The sequence below is a fragment of the Lipotes vexillifer genome, unplaced genomic scaffold (assembly GCF_000442215.2).
Source record: "Lipotes vexillifer unplaced genomic scaffold, Lipotes_vexillifer_v1.1 scaffold1227, whole genome shotgun sequence".
Classification (NCBI taxonomy): domain Eukaryota; kingdom Metazoa; phylum Chordata; class Mammalia; order Artiodactyla; family Lipotidae; genus Lipotes; species Lipotes vexillifer.
The window spans coordinates 794,755-813,708 of NW_006790683.1; the positions used below are offsets into that span (position 1 = coordinate 794,755).

Consider the following 18,954-nt stretch of genomic DNA (forward strand, 5'->3'; position numbering starts at 1 on the left):
GAACTGTGGATACGGAGCGCCAACTGTTAGTCATATGCGGATTTTCAGGGATTATCAACAGCGTGCAGGATGGACGCCCTTCACCTCCATGTTGTTCGAGCGTCAATTATATTCCACCTCAGAACTACCCCACCTTACCAGTGTCCACCTGCAGACTACTCAGGTAATGCTGTTGTTAGAAATAAGGAATTAAATAGTCACGTGACAGCAAGGCTCACTTGGCCTCATGTTTGGGAAACGTGTGGCAGGATAAAGGTATCGTGGGTAGGTGTGCTGAATGCCGAATGATGTGGAAATCTCATCCTGACAAATAATTCTTACGAAAGTCAGTTATGAAGCTGTTGGAGCATATGGGAATACACGTACCTCACATGCTTATGAGATATATATATATATATATATATATATATATATATATATATATATATCTGTAGGAAAGTAATAGTGTTCAGGTCCACTTAGGCAAAGACCTAGACTTGCCAACACCTCTCCCAAGAGAAGAGAGAGATAATGGGTTATGCGTTTTCTATGATTTATGTTTCTTTTGCCCACAATTCACTAGAAAAAACTAGCAAGAAATTTGGTGGTGCTGAAGAATATTTGGTGACTGCCACTATCTTTGCCACAGAGGGTATGTGTTTCCTCAACACTACTTAACAGTACTAAATTGTTTTCCAGATGATTGTACTGATTTACTTTCCCATCAGAAGTTTATAATTATACTGGTTTCGCCACATTGTCATACATACTTACTTTGGCAAAATATTTAGTGTCTGGTAAGGTGAAATCCTAACTCATTGTGATATTAATTTGTATTCACCTCATCACAAGTGAATTTGATTGTCTTTTCCTATGTTTCTGGGCCAATTCCATTTCTTCTTCTGTTAACTATCTGTTCAAGTCTTTTGCTAGCTTTCCTTTCAGTCATTTTAAATATTCCTCTTGTTCTCTTAGGGACACTATATACGTTTTATTTATATATTCTTTATGTGCTCTCAATTGTTATGTTTTGCAAATAACTCCTTTCCCTTTTAACTTGTCTTTTACATTTTATGGTAACTGTTGATAAAATGTATGTACTTGAATTAATTAGTCTTTTATTTTATCATATGCTTTCTGTTTAGAAATGCCTCTGTTCTTAGGTCAAAAAGTGACTTTGCTATAATTTCCCTTAATATATATATATATATATATATATGCCTTTCAAATTAAAAAAAGGAGTCAGAGGATTAAGAATGCACTATTTTTTTAAAAAACTGTACATTAATCTTCTGTCAAGTTTTTTTTTTTTTGAGCTGGGAGGGGTGGGTGAGAGTGAGGGAGTAGTGTTTTACATTGGTCTTCGTGAACAGGTTAAACCTAGTAAATACTTTGGTCTAACATCTTTCATTGTCCTCTGGTGAAAAAACCCGCTCATGCTGAGTATAGAAGACACCACGACACACACACACACACACACACACACACACACACACACACACACACACACAGCCAAAGATAACTATTGTTTTATTCTCTTTGGTATGTTTTTGTTCATTCTCTTTTCTCTGCATACTTTAAAACATAATTGAGATCATCCATTTTATACAGCTTTGAATCTGACTTTCCTCCCTCCATTTAATGTATAACATGAAAAAATGCTCAAATACATTTTTTGAAAAACCTTCTTAATGGCTTCCAAGAGCACCACCGCGTGCGTGTTACATAATTTATGGAACCAATCCCCTTTAGCTGAGGGCTTAGGAGGTTTCCCATGCCTGGCTCTTATTAAAAGATGGAGGCTATCCTTCTACTGTCTACCTTCTGTCAGAACTATTTTCTTTATGTAGAATGCTAGAAATAGAATAACTCAGAAAAAATTTTTTTTAATGCTGAGACTTCAATCTCTACTGCCACCTTGCCTTCCAAAAAGGCACTTGATCCTCACTGAGGTTCTCTGGCATGTCACAGAAGGCGTCTCCAGCTCCCTGGAAGGTATGCGAATGCTGTGTGGGTGCACTGCTGTCTAGTGAGCGCACTGTGATGCTTCAGAGGAAAAATTTGTAAAAAACCAAAACAAATGAACAACACTGCAAAAGAGTGATTAGCCTTCCTGCCTACTGTGGTCCCAAACCCAAATCAATCTTGTGATAAAAAATTTAAAGAAATAGCTCAAAATCCTTTTATCCTGAGTTTCAAATCATGCTGCCAGGAATGTTTCTGATCTGAAAGTTGTATAACGAGTTTCTGTTGAACAAGACTATTTCGTGCTGTCAGACCCCTGCCATCTCTTCTCCCGAGGGAGGAAAATAGTGTACCCCCCACCCCGTGCCTCCTACTGCTCGCAGAGCCGCAGCCTGACCAACAAGGGTGACAAGGGCGTGCTGGGAGGCTTGGCCGCCCCGGGGATGGGGTCGGGGCTGCGGAGGGCTCGAGAAGGCGCTCTGGTTAAGAGCTTCAGCTGTGGACTGAGATGTCCTAGGTCCTATTCCCGCCTCTGTGACTCTGGGCAAATCACTTCGTTCTCTGAGCCTCAGTTTACTGGCACGCAATATGGGGCTAACTCCAGCGCGCACCCCCAGGCCACTCGGCACAGAAGGCGACCCCGCGGGGTCTTGAGGGGACTGCGCAGCCCAGGCGCCGGCACTCACCTCCGCCGTACATCTGGCACAGGTAGGGGAAGCGCCACACGTTGCCCAGGCCCACGGCGTACGAGAGGCAGGCGAACACGAACTGCAGCGGGGTGGCCCACAGCGGCCGCGCTTCGTCCATGGCCCCGGAGCTCGGCGCGCGGCGCGCTGGGTGCGCGGCTGCCAGGAGCGCCGTCCCGCTCGGCTCGGCCTGGGGATGGCCCCGCGCCTCTGCCGCGGCGGCTCGCCCGCTTTTTAATTGCTAATCTCATTAACGGCGCTCGCGTCGGAGGGGCGAGGCTGGTAAATGGATGACGGCGAGCCCCACCCCGCCGCCGGGCCGCCGCGGCAGGGTAGGCACCCGAGATTGCGCCGTACAGGATGGCGCCCGGGCCCCTCCAGCTCGACGTGGGGTCTGGTGCGTCGGCTGTGGAGCTCCTGGGAGAGGTCAGGTTCCCTCGAGCACCTACCCAGCATTTACAGAGTGCCTACTGTGTGCCAGGCTTTGTCTGGGGACGGGGCTGTGAACAACACAAACATCCCCAGCCCTCCCGGAGCTAACATTCTGGTAAAGGGAATTGCTTAAATGAACTGGATGAAATAGCCCATTTTCAACTATTTTTGACCTACAGAAAGGATAATTCCATCTGTTTTACCCTAGTCCATATTTAAGACAGAGAGAGGCAAGGAAGGCAACTAAGGCAAAGGGGTTAGCAGTTCTGGGGGCGGGGGGGTAGGCTGGGGTGGTCAAGGAGGGCTTCTCAGAGGAGGAGACTTACATTTGCCCAGAGACCAGAAGGAAGCGAGGGACTCCCCCCCACCTCTCCAGCAGAAGAGAAGTGATCCAGGCGGCCATCTCCTTCCATTCACAGACAGGTTGTGTGTGCCTACTGTGTGCAGGGCCGGGAGTCTGGCTCTGTAGTGCAGGATGGGGCCAGGAATCAGGTTTCGAACAACCACTGTGGGAGATTCTACTCCTGGGGCCAGAGATTCTGGTTCACTAGGCTCGAGCAGGTGGGGGCTAAGAAACCTCATAGTTCTACCAGTCTCTCAGGTGATTTGGTTTAAGGAGGTTGCTAGAAACGACTGAGTCAGGTGCTTTGGGAGTGAAGCAGGATCTGGCTTTGAATCTCAGTTCTGCCACCAACTTGGCTATGTGACCTTGTACAAGTCATTTAACCTCTCTGAGCCTCTGTTTCCTTATCTATAATGGGAACAAATATTTTCCCCTTCCATGAGTTCATGTGAGAATTAACTGAGAATTTAGCTTACTACCGGGCACATACTAAGTGCTCAACAAAGAAGTCATTATTACAGGCTGAATGAATGACACACTATATAATGACATACTTTGAACAGTGTACCTGGTACAGAGTAAGAGCTAAGAAAATACTTGATAAATAAGTAAAATTAAAAAGAGATGAAAAGCAGAGTTGCCAGTGGGAATCTTATTTGATGCCAAAATGAAATCACCACTGTGGCTCAACCCCTGGTTGGACTGTCCCAGGAGTTCCTGCCTGGCTAGCGGCACAGGAGATAGCAGGGTGTGCTGAGGAAGATAGGGGCTCCTCAGACATACCACCTGTCCTCGACCTTCCTACCTCCAACAAGCAAAGGAGAAAAAGTTCTCAATGTAGCAGGGGAGATGATTTTGATTTTTAGACTTCGAATTCTAGAGAGTGTTTTTTTTACCCCTCGCCTCCTCCCCAGAGGAACCCACTATGCTGGTTTCTATCCCAGAGGTCAGTTTCAGCTTCTCTGACCTCTACAAAACTGAACTCATGCAGTATGTGCTCTTTGCTGCCTGGCTTCCTTGGTGGGATTTACTCACATTCTGGTGTGCAGTGTATGATGTCCTTTATCCCTGCCCACTAGGGTTCTGAGGTGTGAACATACTCGAGTTCATGGCTGAGGGACGTTTGTGTTGTCTCCAGTTTGGGACTGTGATGAATAAAGCGTTAATGAACATCCTAGTACGTGTCCTTAGGTGCATGAATCCACTCATTGCTGGGAACTCCGGGCCATCAGGTAGGTGTATATGCACCTTTAGTAGACGTTGCCAAACTGTTTCCAGAGAGGTAGTACCAGTTTACACTCCCGAGAGTTTCAGTTGCTGTGCATCCTCACCAACACTTGTCATTGTTTTCAAAGTTCCACCCGGTCTTGTGGGTGTGTAGTGATAGTTCGCTGTGGCTATTAATCTTAATTTCCCTAATGCTAATAAGGCTGCATACCTTTCCATAGGCGGATTGGGTCATTTGCATATCCTCTTTCATGGAGTGCCTGTTCAGGTCTTTCGCCAGCTTTTAAATGGCTTGTCTGTATAGTTCTTTATATATTCTGAATATGGGTCCTTTGTCAGTTTTATGTCTTACAGATTTCTTCTCTCAGTCTGTGAGTTGCCTTTTTATTTTATCAATGGTGTCTTTTGATGAACACACGTTCTTAATTTTAATAAAGTCCCAATTTACCAATCTTTCACCTTAGTCTTCTCCTTTAGTTTTTTTTTTTTTTTTTAATGTCATTTTAAGAGATCCCTCCCTTACCAACTCCAAGGTCATGATGATATTCCTGATAATTAAAATTTGTGGCAAAATAAGTCTCAGAGACCCACAGAGAGGGCTGCCTTTTAATGCTGTCGAATAGTAAAGAAGGCATGTTGCTGCCTCTAGCCATCCGCCTGGCATGTTCTTGTTCTCATAAATGACTTTTCCCTAGACAGTACCTGGCTATGTGGCTGCATTTCAGACACTGGGCACCTTGAAGAGATGCTCAGCCTGTTACCTGGAAGAGCAGGTGGCTTGGTGTTTGTTGGTTTGACATAAGCAAGGCCCCTCTTCGATTCCCTCCCCCAGATCAGGCTAGCACCTCTGTCCAGTCACACTGGCAGACTCCCTGGGAGCCTGTTCATGCTGTGAGGCCCTGGGTGGGGCTGTGGGTAGCACAAGGAGGCATCCCTGTAACAGGACTAAGTAACACCTCAGGCCTCCTGATAACATCCCCACACTTTCCTGAACCCCATCTGACAAGACTCTAACCTGACAAGACCCACTGTGCTGCTGTGGCTGCTAGGAGAGGACAGAACAGGCCTGGGTGGGTGTGCTTGCCCAGGGAGCCAGCAAAGCAGGGGGGTGGACATTAGTGGTGGTGGGCTGGCAGCTGGCTAACAACTGGCACTCTGTGGCAAGAGCTCTGATATGTAGGTTTACCAATTTCTATGGTGTAAATATTCCCACCACAGCCGATTCCAAGCTACCAACATGGTGTCACTGAACATGGAGTTGGGAGAGAAGTGCAGTAGCTCACCGTTAAACAGAACGTCCACCACACATATGCAATGATACAGATAACCTCAAGAACAGAGCTAATAGTGTAGAAAATAATTAGGAAGTGGTGGGCTTTGAGTATTGACTACCTCTGTTTTAAATAATTTGTTAGTTCATATAACTTAATTTTTAATAATGGCTGTGTTTACGGGACTTCCCTGGTGGCACAGTGGTTAAGAATCCGCCTGCCAATGCAGGGGATGCAGGTTCGGGCCCTGATCTGGGAAGATCCCACATGCCGCGGAGCAACTAAGACCATGCGCCATAACTACTGAGCCTGCGCTCTAGAGCCCACGAGCCACAACTACTGAGCTCTCGTACTGCAACTACTGAAGCCCATGTGCCTGGAGCTCGTGCTCTGCCAACAAGAGAAGCCACCACAGTGAGATGCCCACACACCCCAATGAAGAGTAGGCCCCCGCTCGCCGCAACTAGAGAAAGCCTGCACACAGCAACGAAAACACAGTGCAGCCAAAAATAAAATAAATAAATAAATAAATAACACGAAAAAAGAAGAATTCTAAGAAAAAGAAAAAAAAGGCTGTGTTTAGCAATCAAGTCACAAAATTCCTGAAAATGTACCAGGTGGCACTCACCAGCCTGTAGGTGCTGGCCCAGCACTCTACAGGGACCCGGGGCTGGGGAAGCAACTTCTGTGTGGCAGGGGCGAGGCGAGAGAGTTCAGCTCTCAGTGGTCAGGGGCCCAAGGGCAGCAGGGTTTTCGGCTTAGCTAAGCCCCACCCCAAGTGCTCCCCGGGGGCCTCCACTAGCAGTGAGGAAGAAATCTTCCCGCGGACCGGCCTGTCTAGTCTCACTGTGCCACATCACGCAGGACACACTCCCTAAAGGATAGGCCAGCCTGCCCGAGTCATCTAATTTCGGGAAGAGGGTGGAGAAAGTGGGGATGGCCCCGACTCAGCTGTGTGGGTGTGGGTCACGGCCCCGCGCCAGCGTCCCAGTTTCTCACCCACCAGCTATCGCCACACAGCTTTCAGTAACGTGCTCACCCTATGATCCTGCTGTTACTTAATCCCCTTTCAGCGGCTCCCAGTTCCCCACAAGATAAAGTCCAAACTCCTCAGCCTGGTCTGGAAGGCTCTAGGAATTAAAAAAAATTGGGCCCTGAGGAATTTGACCCTTGCTTACTTAGGTTCCAGGAGAAGCTAGACTTTGCACCTCCGTAAAATGCTGTGCATTTTTATACTTCTGGGCAGTTCCCTCAGCCAGGAACACCTCCCTTCTTCAACCAGGAAAAGCCTGTCCATTCTTCTCGGCCCAGATGGAATATTACCCTATTTAAGAAGCCCCAGCACCTCTGTCCCCAGCCAGAATATATCACTCCCTCTCCCCTGCCCTCAAGCCTGGGTGTACATCTGGCTTCTAACACTTTCAGTGCTGCCTTGTCAGGAAAAGTGTAAGATACATGTCCGCTCTGGGCTGTGGCTGGTATCATGTCTAAGTCATCCTTTTTTCCCTAGTGCGAGGCACACGGTTGAGTCTCACTGAAGTTAGCTGATAAAGGAGAAGCCTGCTGCAGAATCTGAGCACTTCAGTATAAATTCCATAGCATCCAAGACCCCGAGACGTCCATGTTGCAGAAGGTTTCTTCAGACATTTCAAGTCTTTATTGCCCACCTACTACTGTGTGCCAGGAGCCCGCTTAGGGACTTGAGGTAAAACCTCTGAACATGGCCCTCCCTTCCCTGCTCTCCAAGGCACCTGCTCACTCTCCGATGGGGAGCACAGAGACACACACAGTGCAAACAGGCATATGTGGAAGCCACGAGGACGAGGTTCTGCAGAAGAAACACTGAAGCTGCTGGGGGGACTGGTCCAGCTCAGGTGGTGAAGAGGAAGGCCCTCCCAAGAGCCTGGGGGAGCCCCTGCTCCGGGGCTGAGTATGTGCACATATGTATGTGCATGTATTTGTGTGTGCCTGCATGTGTACATATGTGGGCGCATACATGCCTGTGTGTGTGTGTGTGTGTGTGTGTGTGTGTGTGGTGCTGAGAAGACAGTGAAACTGAGCAGGACCCTCTGAGGCCTTTCTGGGTACAGAAGTTCCTCTGTGTCCCCATTTCTTGTTTGTAGAAAAAGGCTTTAGTCTCCTAGGCCTTCCCTGAGTTCCAAAGAGCAGACTCAAGCAATTACTAATTAGGGAAGTGAGGGCATGCAGAAACAAAGAAAAAGCAAATGGTTCCATAGGAAAACCAATTAGTTCAGTGATAAAACAGAGTCTTAGTTTCCCCTCAAGAGACACACATAACAGTCTGACACATATCTTTGAGTTTTTATGCAGAAACTAAGACACCCACCCAGGTGGAGGACTTACATGCTCACTCCAAGACCCCAGACTGGGACCGGAGGGAGGGTTGATAATTAAGATTCCTGAAACACCAACCTGTTACCTCAACACCAACCAATCAGAAGAAAGTCTTGCACCCTGCAGCCCTCACCCCAAACGCTGCCTTTAGAAACCCTTCCCTGAAAACCATCGGAGAGTTAGGGTCTTTTGAGCATGAGCTGCCTGTTCTCCTTGCTTGGTGCTCTGCAAATAAATGCTGTACTTTCCTTCACCACAACCTGGTGTCAGCAGATTGGGTTTGTTGTGCAGCAGGTGAGCAGACCCAAGTTCAGTTCAGTTAAAGTTTTGGCAACCATGAAATGACAGCTGTCCCAAGTGGGCATCTTGCCCATGGCACATTGTCCCCCGGCTGGTGGTGACACTCAGATTCTGTCCAGCAGCTGCCTGAGCACCTTCGTCTCAGGGGCAAACCCTAGAACTTGCTGCTGACCAGGTGTTGCTGACCCATGGTGCTTTTGGTTCTATGGTGAAGGAAACAAGGCTCTGGTCCTGGTCTCTTAGACACCTCTGGCAAGTGCCAGCACCTTGTGTGTGACATCAGGATATTCTTCCCTACTGGGTTGCCTTGATTGGAATTTCCCTTTTTTGGGAAGGAAAGGCATAGGACTTGATCATCTGGTTTTGGTTGGAGTACTGCTTTAATTGGATTTTCCATTCTGGGTTGAGGAGTTCCTTGGCCATCAGGCACCACCTGGATGGTAATTGGGAAACTCCCTGTTAGACCAAGGCTTGCCTGAGCTCCCATCTGGAATGGCAAGTAGGAAACCTTCCATTCTTGTGCTAGGGAACTGCAACCCTGAGAGGCCATCAGATACTGATCTGCCTGTTTCTAGTAATACCAGCCGTGTGAAAGAATAATGGGAAACCATAACTCTATTCCACCTTGTAGTCCCATATGTGGTGCTCCAAGGACAATGGTGCTTCAATGACAAAGGACAACCCTGCCTGAAAAAGTGTCAGCGTCACACCCCCTACCGGACTCTTAATCGCCCTCCCCACCATGTTGCAATGGTTATGAAATTCCTGAGCCCACCTGCGGGACGCCCACCTGGGTAACAGGACCTGTCCCAAATAAGGAAAGGCATCTGCCCTGTCCTACTCCCACCCTATAGAAGGAAGGTATATGTGCCTTGACCAATCAGCAAACGAAATTTTCACCTTGGGCCACTCCTTTGTTTTCTGGCTATAAAAACTGATCAATAGCACATGTTCGGTCTTGACTCTCCCAGACTACTAGGAAGTCTGCCCCCTGTTCTGGCAGCAACCCTTCCCTCTAATAAATTCTATCTTCTTTACATTCTGCCTTATGTCTGGAAATCCTTTTCCAACCTGCGTTCAGACCACGACACCCTAGGGTGTATTTTGCAAAACTGGGAGATCTTCAGCTATGCTCCCATGAAGGAAAAAATGATATTTTATTGTAATACTGCTTGGTCTCAGTACTCCCTGGGATCTGGAAAACAATGGCCCCTCAATGGTGCTTTAGATTATAACACCATCTTTCAATTAGAACTGTTTTGTAAAAGGGAAGGAAAATGGGATGAAATTGCTTATGTATAGGCTTTTATGATATTCTATCAATGTAAGCCTTTTGGAATTGGTTTGGCTTTTATCTTGGGTGTGTGCATGAGTGTCTTGGTACATTATGTCCAAATCCTGTTTTCTCTCCCTGGTTTTGACCCTCATTAAGGGGTCCTGGTTTTGGGGGAAACCCTACCTGTAGGAGAGGAAGAAAGTGAAAGGATTAACCATTCTCAGAGACATACCTGGTATTGACCCTTGTTAGAGGGCCCTGGTTTTGACCATTTAGAGGGTCCTGGTAACTTGAATGTGGTCTAGACAGTCCTAGAAACTGATAGTTTAAATTTGGTCTTGAGTCTGATTCAGAGCAGGTAAGTTCATCTGGAAGTGTGAAGGTGAGGGAACGATATGTATTATTATCTATTACTGTGGTTTGTTTAGACTGAACTGGCTATTTGAGAACTGAAGGAAACCACCATGAAAATGGCCAAAATGGGCTATTTTGACATTCCAAAACTGGTTTTTGCATATGCAGTTAGAAGAAGCTGGTTTTCTACGAGGAACTTATTTTTTTCTCCGGGTGCCTTTGAGATGTAAATGTTCTACCAGGGCTCTCAGGAACTCATCTTATCTGACCCTCTCCTATTCCTAAGACTGGAAAAAAAAGGGGGGTGAGGGAAGAGGCCTTTTAATTCAAGCAGGAAAACTATGAGATATCTGTGTCCACATGGATGGATGGATGTCTGTGTATATTATAGATATGATGTCTTTACCTCCAGGTGGTATTATCAAAATTAATTTGTAAATTAGCTCTATTTAACTGGTTTAAAGGAAATTTAAGTGCTTATATAAATTCTTAGAAATATAAAGGAAACTGATCAGAATGAATTTCAGGTTCACATGATCTGGGAAATATTCAATATTGAATTAATATCTGGTATTAAAGTTAGTGTAGGCTTGTTGGTTTAACTGGTGAGGATGTCTTTGACATCATCAATATTGAGTATGGCAGTTTTACTGTACCTAGTCTAAATGTATCATTAATTACAATAAATATAGATGGATTAAATGGACCAGGTGAAAGAGACTATAAGACCAGAATAAAAAAATTCACACATACACTTACATGCCATTTACAAGAGAAAAATCAAACAAGATCACAGAAAGATTTACAGTGAAATGATGAAAAGGATATAGCAGGATAACGTTATCCAAAAGAAAGCTAAGAGGAGCTGTATTACATCAGACAAAATAGACTTTAAACCAAAGAGCGTTATTAGTGATAGAAAGAACATCTATCACTAGAAAGATATAACATTCTGAAAGTTGAACACAATTAGTAAAATAGCTTCAAAAACCAGGAAGCAAAAAGTGATAGACTACAAGGAGAAACTGACGTATCTGCTATCATGATGGAGATTTCTGCACTCCTCTCTCCATTGTTGGTAAAGCAGAAAATAAAAAGTAAAGAACAAGGAATGGAAAAATGATACAGATTATTAGAATAAGAGCCAAATGAAACTTTTAGAAATGAAAAATGCAATAACTGAAATTAGAAACCCAATGAATGGGTTTAAAAGTGGATTAGACACAGTTGAGGAGAGATTTGATGAACTCAAAGACATGTCATAAGAAATTTTCTGGAACACTGCACAGAGAGATAAATAGGTAAAAAATATGAAAAGAAGTTAAGATAATACAGACAAGCTATGCAGGGCAATAAAGTAGTATACGCTTACCTAGAATTCTAGAATGAAAAGAGAAAGAAACTGAGACAGAGCCATACTTAGAGTACTAGGAGCTGAGCATTTTCCACTATGGATTCATGCAGTCCAGTCAATCTTATGCAGGATTAAAAAAAAAAAAAATCTATCTATCTGTCTATCTCAAGATGCATCAGGATGAGGCTCCAGAACATCATGGTGAGCGCTTAATCCATGACACAGGTCTCACTGCAGAGGACTGTTTCATTTTGGGGATTTTGAAAAAAATAGAAAGGTAGAACTTAGGTCCTGGACAAGTAGAATAGCATAAAATTTAGAAGAGTGATAAGAATTCAAATGTTCTACAGAGGTGAATAACTTTAGACTCTGTGATGGTATGCAAAGTGAACATTTCAGGGAGCTGATCCCAAGTGCTTTTTATAGCTCTCCAGGATTTAATCAGTGTTCATATATTGCATTTGGTTGTTATGAATAGAGTTGCTTTTAGGACAGTTTTCCTACCTTTTAAATTTCATGATAATTGACTTTCTGAAGAGACCAGGCTAATTGTTTAAATTGCAGAATGTCCTACATTCAGGATTTGCCTGTTTGTTTCATTGGGGGCCATTTAACACTGTTTTTTCCTCCTTATAACTTGCAGAGAACATGTTCAATTTAGTCTTTATATGGCATGTGTGATATATACTATAGCACTGTAAATGCACTTAGGCAATTAATTGTATTTGTTACTGACAGACTTTGGGAAAAAAATGAGTATGTAACCTGAGTTTGCGATTTACGTTCACAAAATGGGAGACAGCACTGACCTTCTCCACTAAATTCAGACTATCTGGCACATCTAAGTGAGGCAGAATGCCCCTAGGATGGCGAAGAATCACTGGCTAGGACTGAAGTCCGGTGACCGCACAGAGCTGGGACTGGGGTGGCAGCTGCAGGCTGTGGCTCTGTTTCTAGGGCTGCTTCTGCTGTGAGATATGAAAAAACTAACGGGACACAGATGACTTTAATGGCAGCTTTAAAAATGAGATAAAAGAAAATGAGAAGTCTAAGGCTTGAAAGCAAAGAAGACTTAACCTAAAATGATAGGGAAATCATAGCATAATTTTTTTTTTTTTTTTTTTTTTGCGGTACGTGGGCCTCTCACTGTTGTGGCCTCTCCCGTTGCGGAGCGCAGGCTCCGGACGCGCAGGCTCAGTGGCCATGGCTCACGGGCCCAGCCACTCCGTGGCATGCGGGATCCTCCCAGATCAGGGCACGAACCCATGTCCCCTGCATCAGCAGGCGGACTCTCAACCACTGTGCCACCAGGGAAGCGATAGCATAAATGTTTGAATTTGTATACTTTACTATTACTTACTGGTAAAAACTCAGGGCTTTGTGAGACTCAGAGTAAGGTTAAAGAAAATAATAAATTTAATATGCTGTGTCCTTTTGTCCACATGCCCACTTCCAAAGGACAGCTGTTTCAAGAAAGCAACCTGAAAGGCTTTTCTGTAAACGGATCCTTCTGTTGTCTGAAGGAACTCATTTGGGTAAAGAGCACCAAGAAGGCATTGTTTAGAAAGGCCCAAATGGAACAAACAGGCATTTTTCAGGTCAGAGGGAACAGATGCAGAAACAAGCTTATTTGAAAAACATTGTGGCTTCTCACCATGACCACTCAGCTGATCACCTGCGTTAGTAAGATCCAGCCACATACTATGAAAATCGCAGCCTGAGAGCAGTGATGAACCGTTCCATACTTTGTGTTGGTGTTGGCTAAATTTATTTCTTCACCTCAAATATTTTTGCTGGGAACAAGCAATCAAGACCAACTAGAAGGCATAATCTGGTGGAGAAAAACAGAGCCCTGTGAAAATATTTTCAAGGGTCAGAGTACGCCTGGGGCCACGCTGTCTCAATTAGTGACCCCCAAAGGAGTTTCACTGTGTCCTGCTGTGCTGTTTTGTGCCTGTTCTCTCATTTCATAACAGAAGCCCTATGAATCTCACTCTGCCAGAAAACACACATACTTTGTTTCACAAGCTCAAGAGCTCAAATTACACTGGATTTCTTTCACCTGTCCATATGCAAAATGTGGTCTCTGGCCCAGAATGGGCACCACTGGGGAGCCTGTGAGAAATGCAGACTCTTGGGCCCCTCTCCAGGCCTCCTGAGTCAGAAGCTACGTTTTAGCAAGACCCCCGGGGGATCTGTAGGAAGATTAAAGTTTCAGGAGCAGGCTGGTTCTTCAACCTGGTTTCACGGCAGGATCCTCTATGCAGATTTAAAGCACAGATGCAGGATGCCAAGTGAGTGTTCGTTTAGAAGTCGCGTGGCATTTTCCACCTTTCAAATTTCTTCTCTAAAATACACTGAGTCAACAGAAAAAAGATCTTAAAGATAATTTTGTTGCATATGCAAACAAAAATTTCTCCTCCTGAACTTAAGGAGCTCGAAATCTTTTCCCTACTTACCAAGGTGCCACATTGGATATAGTTCAAGGCCCTTGGGGAGGGATTTTGCTACATGGATTCCCTGATGTATCACAGGGAGTGACATACTTCCCAAATTTCTGACTTTCTGTTTTCCATTTCCCAACATACAACCTACCCAGAATTACATTTTATCACGGTCTGTCATGTTTTGTTTTCATTTATTCAGTACTTTAGAATTCCGACTATATAGGACACCTATAGGAAAGTACATTCACATGTGTGTAATGCAGCAATTATGTTAGTGCCCATGTAGCCACCACATAAATGAAGAAATAATGTCTACTGCTCAAGAGCGCTTTCCACCCCTCCTCTCTGCAGTTCTCCAATGCCCCACCTGCCCAGAGATTACCACTATTCTGTTTCTTAGCTTTTCTTTATGATTTTTACTATCTATCCACATACCCTAAAAAATGTAGCTTGGTTTTGCCTGGTTTTGAACTTTATGGAAATGGAATCATAATGTATTTTTGTGTTTTACTTCTGTTGTTTAACATCCTGTCTGTGGGACACATCCATGTTGTATGTAGCTGTCACTTGTGTATTTTCATTGCTGTAGACAGTCAATTTTATGATTATAGCACATGGGAATTTTCAGTAGAACACTGTGTAATTCAGTCTATTTTTTTTTTTTTTTTTTTTTGGCTGTGTTGGGTCTTCATTGCTGCGCGCAGGCTTTCTCTAGTTGCGGCAAGCGGGGGCTACTCCTCATTGCGGTGTGTGGGCTTCTCATTGCAGTGGCTTCTCTTGTTGTGGAGCACAGGCTCTAGGTGCGCCGGCTTCAGTAGTTGTGACTCACAGGCTTAGTTGCTCCGTGGCATGGGGGATCTTCCCGGACCAGGGATCAAACCCGTGTCCCCTGCATTTGCAGGTGGATTCTTAACCACTGCGCCACCAGCAAAGTCCCGATTCAGTCTACTGAACTTTGTTAAGACTTGCCTCACAAGGTATAGTGTGGCCAATCTTTACAAATATTCTCTATGTGGTTAAAAAGAGAGTGGATGCAGCAGTTTGAGGGCAGTGCTTTATTTGTCTGTTAGGCCAAATTTGCTTTGGTATGGTTCCTATCTTCATATTCTGATTTTTTTTTTTTTTTGTCTGCTTGCTCTGTCAATCACTGACAGAAGGGTGTTAGTATCTTCCACTATGATTGTGGATTTGTCTAGTTCTCCTTTTAATTGCATCCATTTTTACTTTATAGATTTTGAAGCTGTTAGGCAATCAAACTTTAAATTGTTATATCTTCCTAGAGAAATAAAACTTTTATAGAGTGACTCTTTTTATCTCTAGCAGTGTTAGATTCTCTTTTTATTTGAATAATTTACCTGCAGATTGTTGTGTATTTTTTATGTTCACAATCCTGCCATCTATAGATAATGACTTTTTTCCCCCCTGGACTCATGCTTTGGTTTGAAGCTCCAGCACAATGTTGAATAGAAGTGGGGAGAGCAGGGGACTTTACTGTGTTTCCAAGATCAAAGGGTAAGCATTCCACACATCACTACTCAGTATGGATGTTGAGTTTTATCAAATATAAATCAAATCAGGTCACTCCTCCGCTCAAACCCACAGGTGGCCTCCCCATCTCACTCAGCATGAAAGACAAAGTCCCTGCAGTGACCTACAAAGCTCTGTATGGCCTGACCCCCTCACTGTTTCTATGCCCTCCTCTCCTACTACTTTGCCTTGTTCAAACTACCCCAGGCACAGCACCAGATTGGTCCTGCCTTGGGGCCTTTGCACTGGCTCTTTTCTCTGCCTGAATGTTATTCTCCCAGATATGACATGACCAATTTCCTTACTTCCTCAGATTTTTGCTCAGAAGTCTCCTTCTCATGAGGCCTTAGTGATAACCTCAGCTAAAATGGCAACTGCCACCCCCAGGTTTTTATACCCTCTTTCCTGCTTCATTCTATCTCCTTGGCCCTTATCACTATTTAGCATATAATGTGAGTTCCTCATTTATCAGGTCTGATTCATTATTTAGAGGTAATTACTGATTGTCCCTATGTGCAGGGCCCTGTTCTAGGTACTGGGGATGCAGCAGTAAACAAGACAACCCAGACCCCAGGCATACATTCTAGTAGGAAGGAATACAAGAAAACACACTGCTGCTTCTCCATCTCAAGAAAAAAATACCTTTGCTTGACCCCACTTTCCCTCCTGGCTTCTGTCCTGTTTCTTTCTACTCTATCTTATAGCAAAACTCATCAAGAGATGTCTATACCTACTTTGTCTCAGTCTCTCTCCTCCCATTGCTTCTTACAGTTAACTGTCTTGTCAAGGCCACCAACGATCCCAGACGTGGCTAAATCGAGCGGTCCGTTCTCAGGACTCCTTCCCTTGCCCACTCAGCTGTTTCTGACCCAGGTGCTCACTCCTTTCTCCTGGGGCATCTTTCCTAGCTTGCTTCCAGGACAGCACTGTCTCCTGGATTCACTGCTCAGTCTCCTCTGCTGATTCCTCCTCTCTCCATGATCTGTGATATTGGGCTTCTCACCTACACTCACCTCTGTATCTTTCTTTTTTTTTGCGGTACGCGGGCCTCTCACTGTTGTGGCCTCTCCTGTTGCGGAGCACAGGCTCTGGACGCGCAGGCTCAGCGGTCATGGCTCACGGGCCCAGCCGCTCTGCAGCATGTGGGATCTTCCCAGACCGAGGCACGAACTCGTGTCCCCTGCATCGGCAGGTGGACTCTCAACCACTGCGCCACCAGGGAAGCCCTGTATCTTTCTTTATTGTGGTTTAAAAGCCACTTGTTCATTTATAACTCCCAACGTTGCATCTTCAGCCCAGACCACACCTCAGACGTTTAGACTTGTATGTCTACCACCTCCCCAAATCCCCATTTGGAGGTGTGGGGAGGGAGGCATCTGAAACTTGTCTAAAAGTGAATTTCCAATCTTCGATTCCCAAGACCTGCTCCTCATCCCTGATACCAAGTCTAACCTTTCAGTTTCTCACACCGAGACCTTTGGAGTCATTCTTCATTCCTCTCTAATCCTCACTTCCAATCTGAGCTGCTGTCCTTTTTGTTTACCTACAAACTATACATCTGGAATCAAACTCTCCTACACTGCTAGTAGGAGTATAAGCTGTCAAATTGGAAAACTCTGGGGCAGTACCTGAATGTTTGTACATGCTGCTATCGGGCAATGGCACTCCTAGATGTATGTATCTCCACGAGAAGATCCACCCCAGATGTTATGGCAGCATTCTCTGTACTAGCCCAGAACTGGAACAACCCCTAGTGTCCAGCAACAGTAGAATGGATATGTAAATTATGGACTATTCACTGAGGGAACACTATACAGCAGTGAAGATGAACAAACAATTGCAACATACAATAATATAGATGAATCTCACAAACAGAATTGAAAGAAGTTGGACACAATATATACTGTATGATTCCACATATATAAAGTTGGAAACCAGCCACGATGAATCTCAAGTGCTAGAACTCAGGAAAATGGTTACCTTTGCAGAGAGATGGTACCAGAAGGGGGAGCACAGGAAACCTCTGGGGGGCAGACAGAAGTACTTTTTTTTTTTAAAACTTTTGGCTGCGTTGGGTCTTCACTGCTACGCACAGGCTTTCTCTAGTTGCGGCAAGTGGGGGCTACTCTTTGTTGCGGTGCGCGGGCTTCTTATTGCAGTGGCTTCTCTTGTTGCAGACCAGGGGCTCTAGGCGTGCGGGCTTCAGTAGTTGCAGCATGGGGGCTCAGTAGTTGTGGTGCGTGGGCTCTAGACCACAGGCTCAGTAGTTGTGGCGCATGGGCTGAGCTGCTCCGCGGCATGTGGGATCTTCCCAGACCAGGAATCAAACCCGTGTCCCCTACATTGACAGGCAGATTCTTAACCACTGTGCCACCAGGGAAGTCCTGGGGGGCAGATAATAAGCGATTCTTCATCCTGCTCCTAAACGAAGTGTTTACGTTGTGAAAATTCTATGCACTGTGCACTTATGATTTGTGCATGTTTTTGAATTTATTTTATTTTTTTACACAGCAGGTTCTTATTAGTTATCCATTTTATACATATTAGTGTATACATGTCAGTTCCAATCTCCCAATTCATCTCAACACTCCCCACTCGCCCCACCCCCGCTTTCCCATCTTGGTGTCCATACGTGTGTTCTCTACATCTGTGTCTCTATTTCTGCTCTGCACGCTGGTTCATCTGTACCATTTTTTCCACATACATGTGTTAATACATGGTGTTTGTTTTCCTCTTTCTGACTTACTTCACTCTGTATGACAGTCTCTAGGTCCATCCATGTCTCTACAAATGACCCAATTTCATTCCTTTTCATGGCCGAGTAATACTCCATTGTATATATGTACCAGATCTTCTTTATCCATTCGTCTGTTGATGGGCATTTAGGTTGCTTCCATGACCTGTCTATTGTAAACAGTACTGCAATGAACATTGGCGCGCATGTGACTTTTTGAATTATGGTTTTCTCTGGGTATGTGCCCAGTAGTGGGATAGTGGGGTCATATGGTAATTCTATTTTTAGTTTTTTAAGGAACCTCCATACTGTTCTCCATAGTGGCTGTATCAATTTACATTCCCACCAACAGTGCAAGAGGGTTCCCATTTCTCCACACCCTCTCCAGCATCTGCTGTTTGTAGATTTTCTGATGATGCCCATTCTAACTGGTGTAAGGTGATGCCTCATTGTAGTTTTGACTTGCATTTCTCTAATAATTAGTGATGGTGAGCAGCTTTTCATGGGCTTCTTGGCCATATGTATGTCTTCTTTGGAGAAATGTCTATTTAGGTCTTCTGCCCATTTTTTGATTGGGTTCTTTGTTTTTTCAATATTGAGGTGCATGAGCTGTTTATATATTTTGGAGATTAATATTTTGTCTGTTGATTCGTTTGCCAATATTTTCTCCCATTTTGAGGGTTGTCTTTTCGTCTTGTTTGTAG

The 18,954-nt window shown here is 44.7% G+C and overlaps 1 protein-coding gene across 2 annotated transcripts in view; it reads right to left on the reverse strand.

The window, feature by feature from the left end:
• SLC6A20 (solute carrier family 6 member 20) overlaps positions 1-2,881 on the reverse strand; it is a 39,189-nt gene extending 36,308 nt beyond the window's left edge. Inside the window, exons 1-2 of one of the 2 annotated variants that reach the window (XM_007463902.1) lie at positions 2,811-2,881; positions 2,631-2,761 (exon numbers count right to left, since the gene is read on the reverse strand). In XM_007463902.1, coding sequence (XP_007463964.1) covers positions 2,631-2,761; positions 2,811-2,881 — 202 coding nt within the window. Of the gene's footprint in view, positions 1-2,630 lie in introns of both variants that reach the window. The other variant, XM_007463903.1, reaches the window with a different exon arrangement.
• Positions 2,882-18,954: the final 16,073 nt, after the last annotated feature.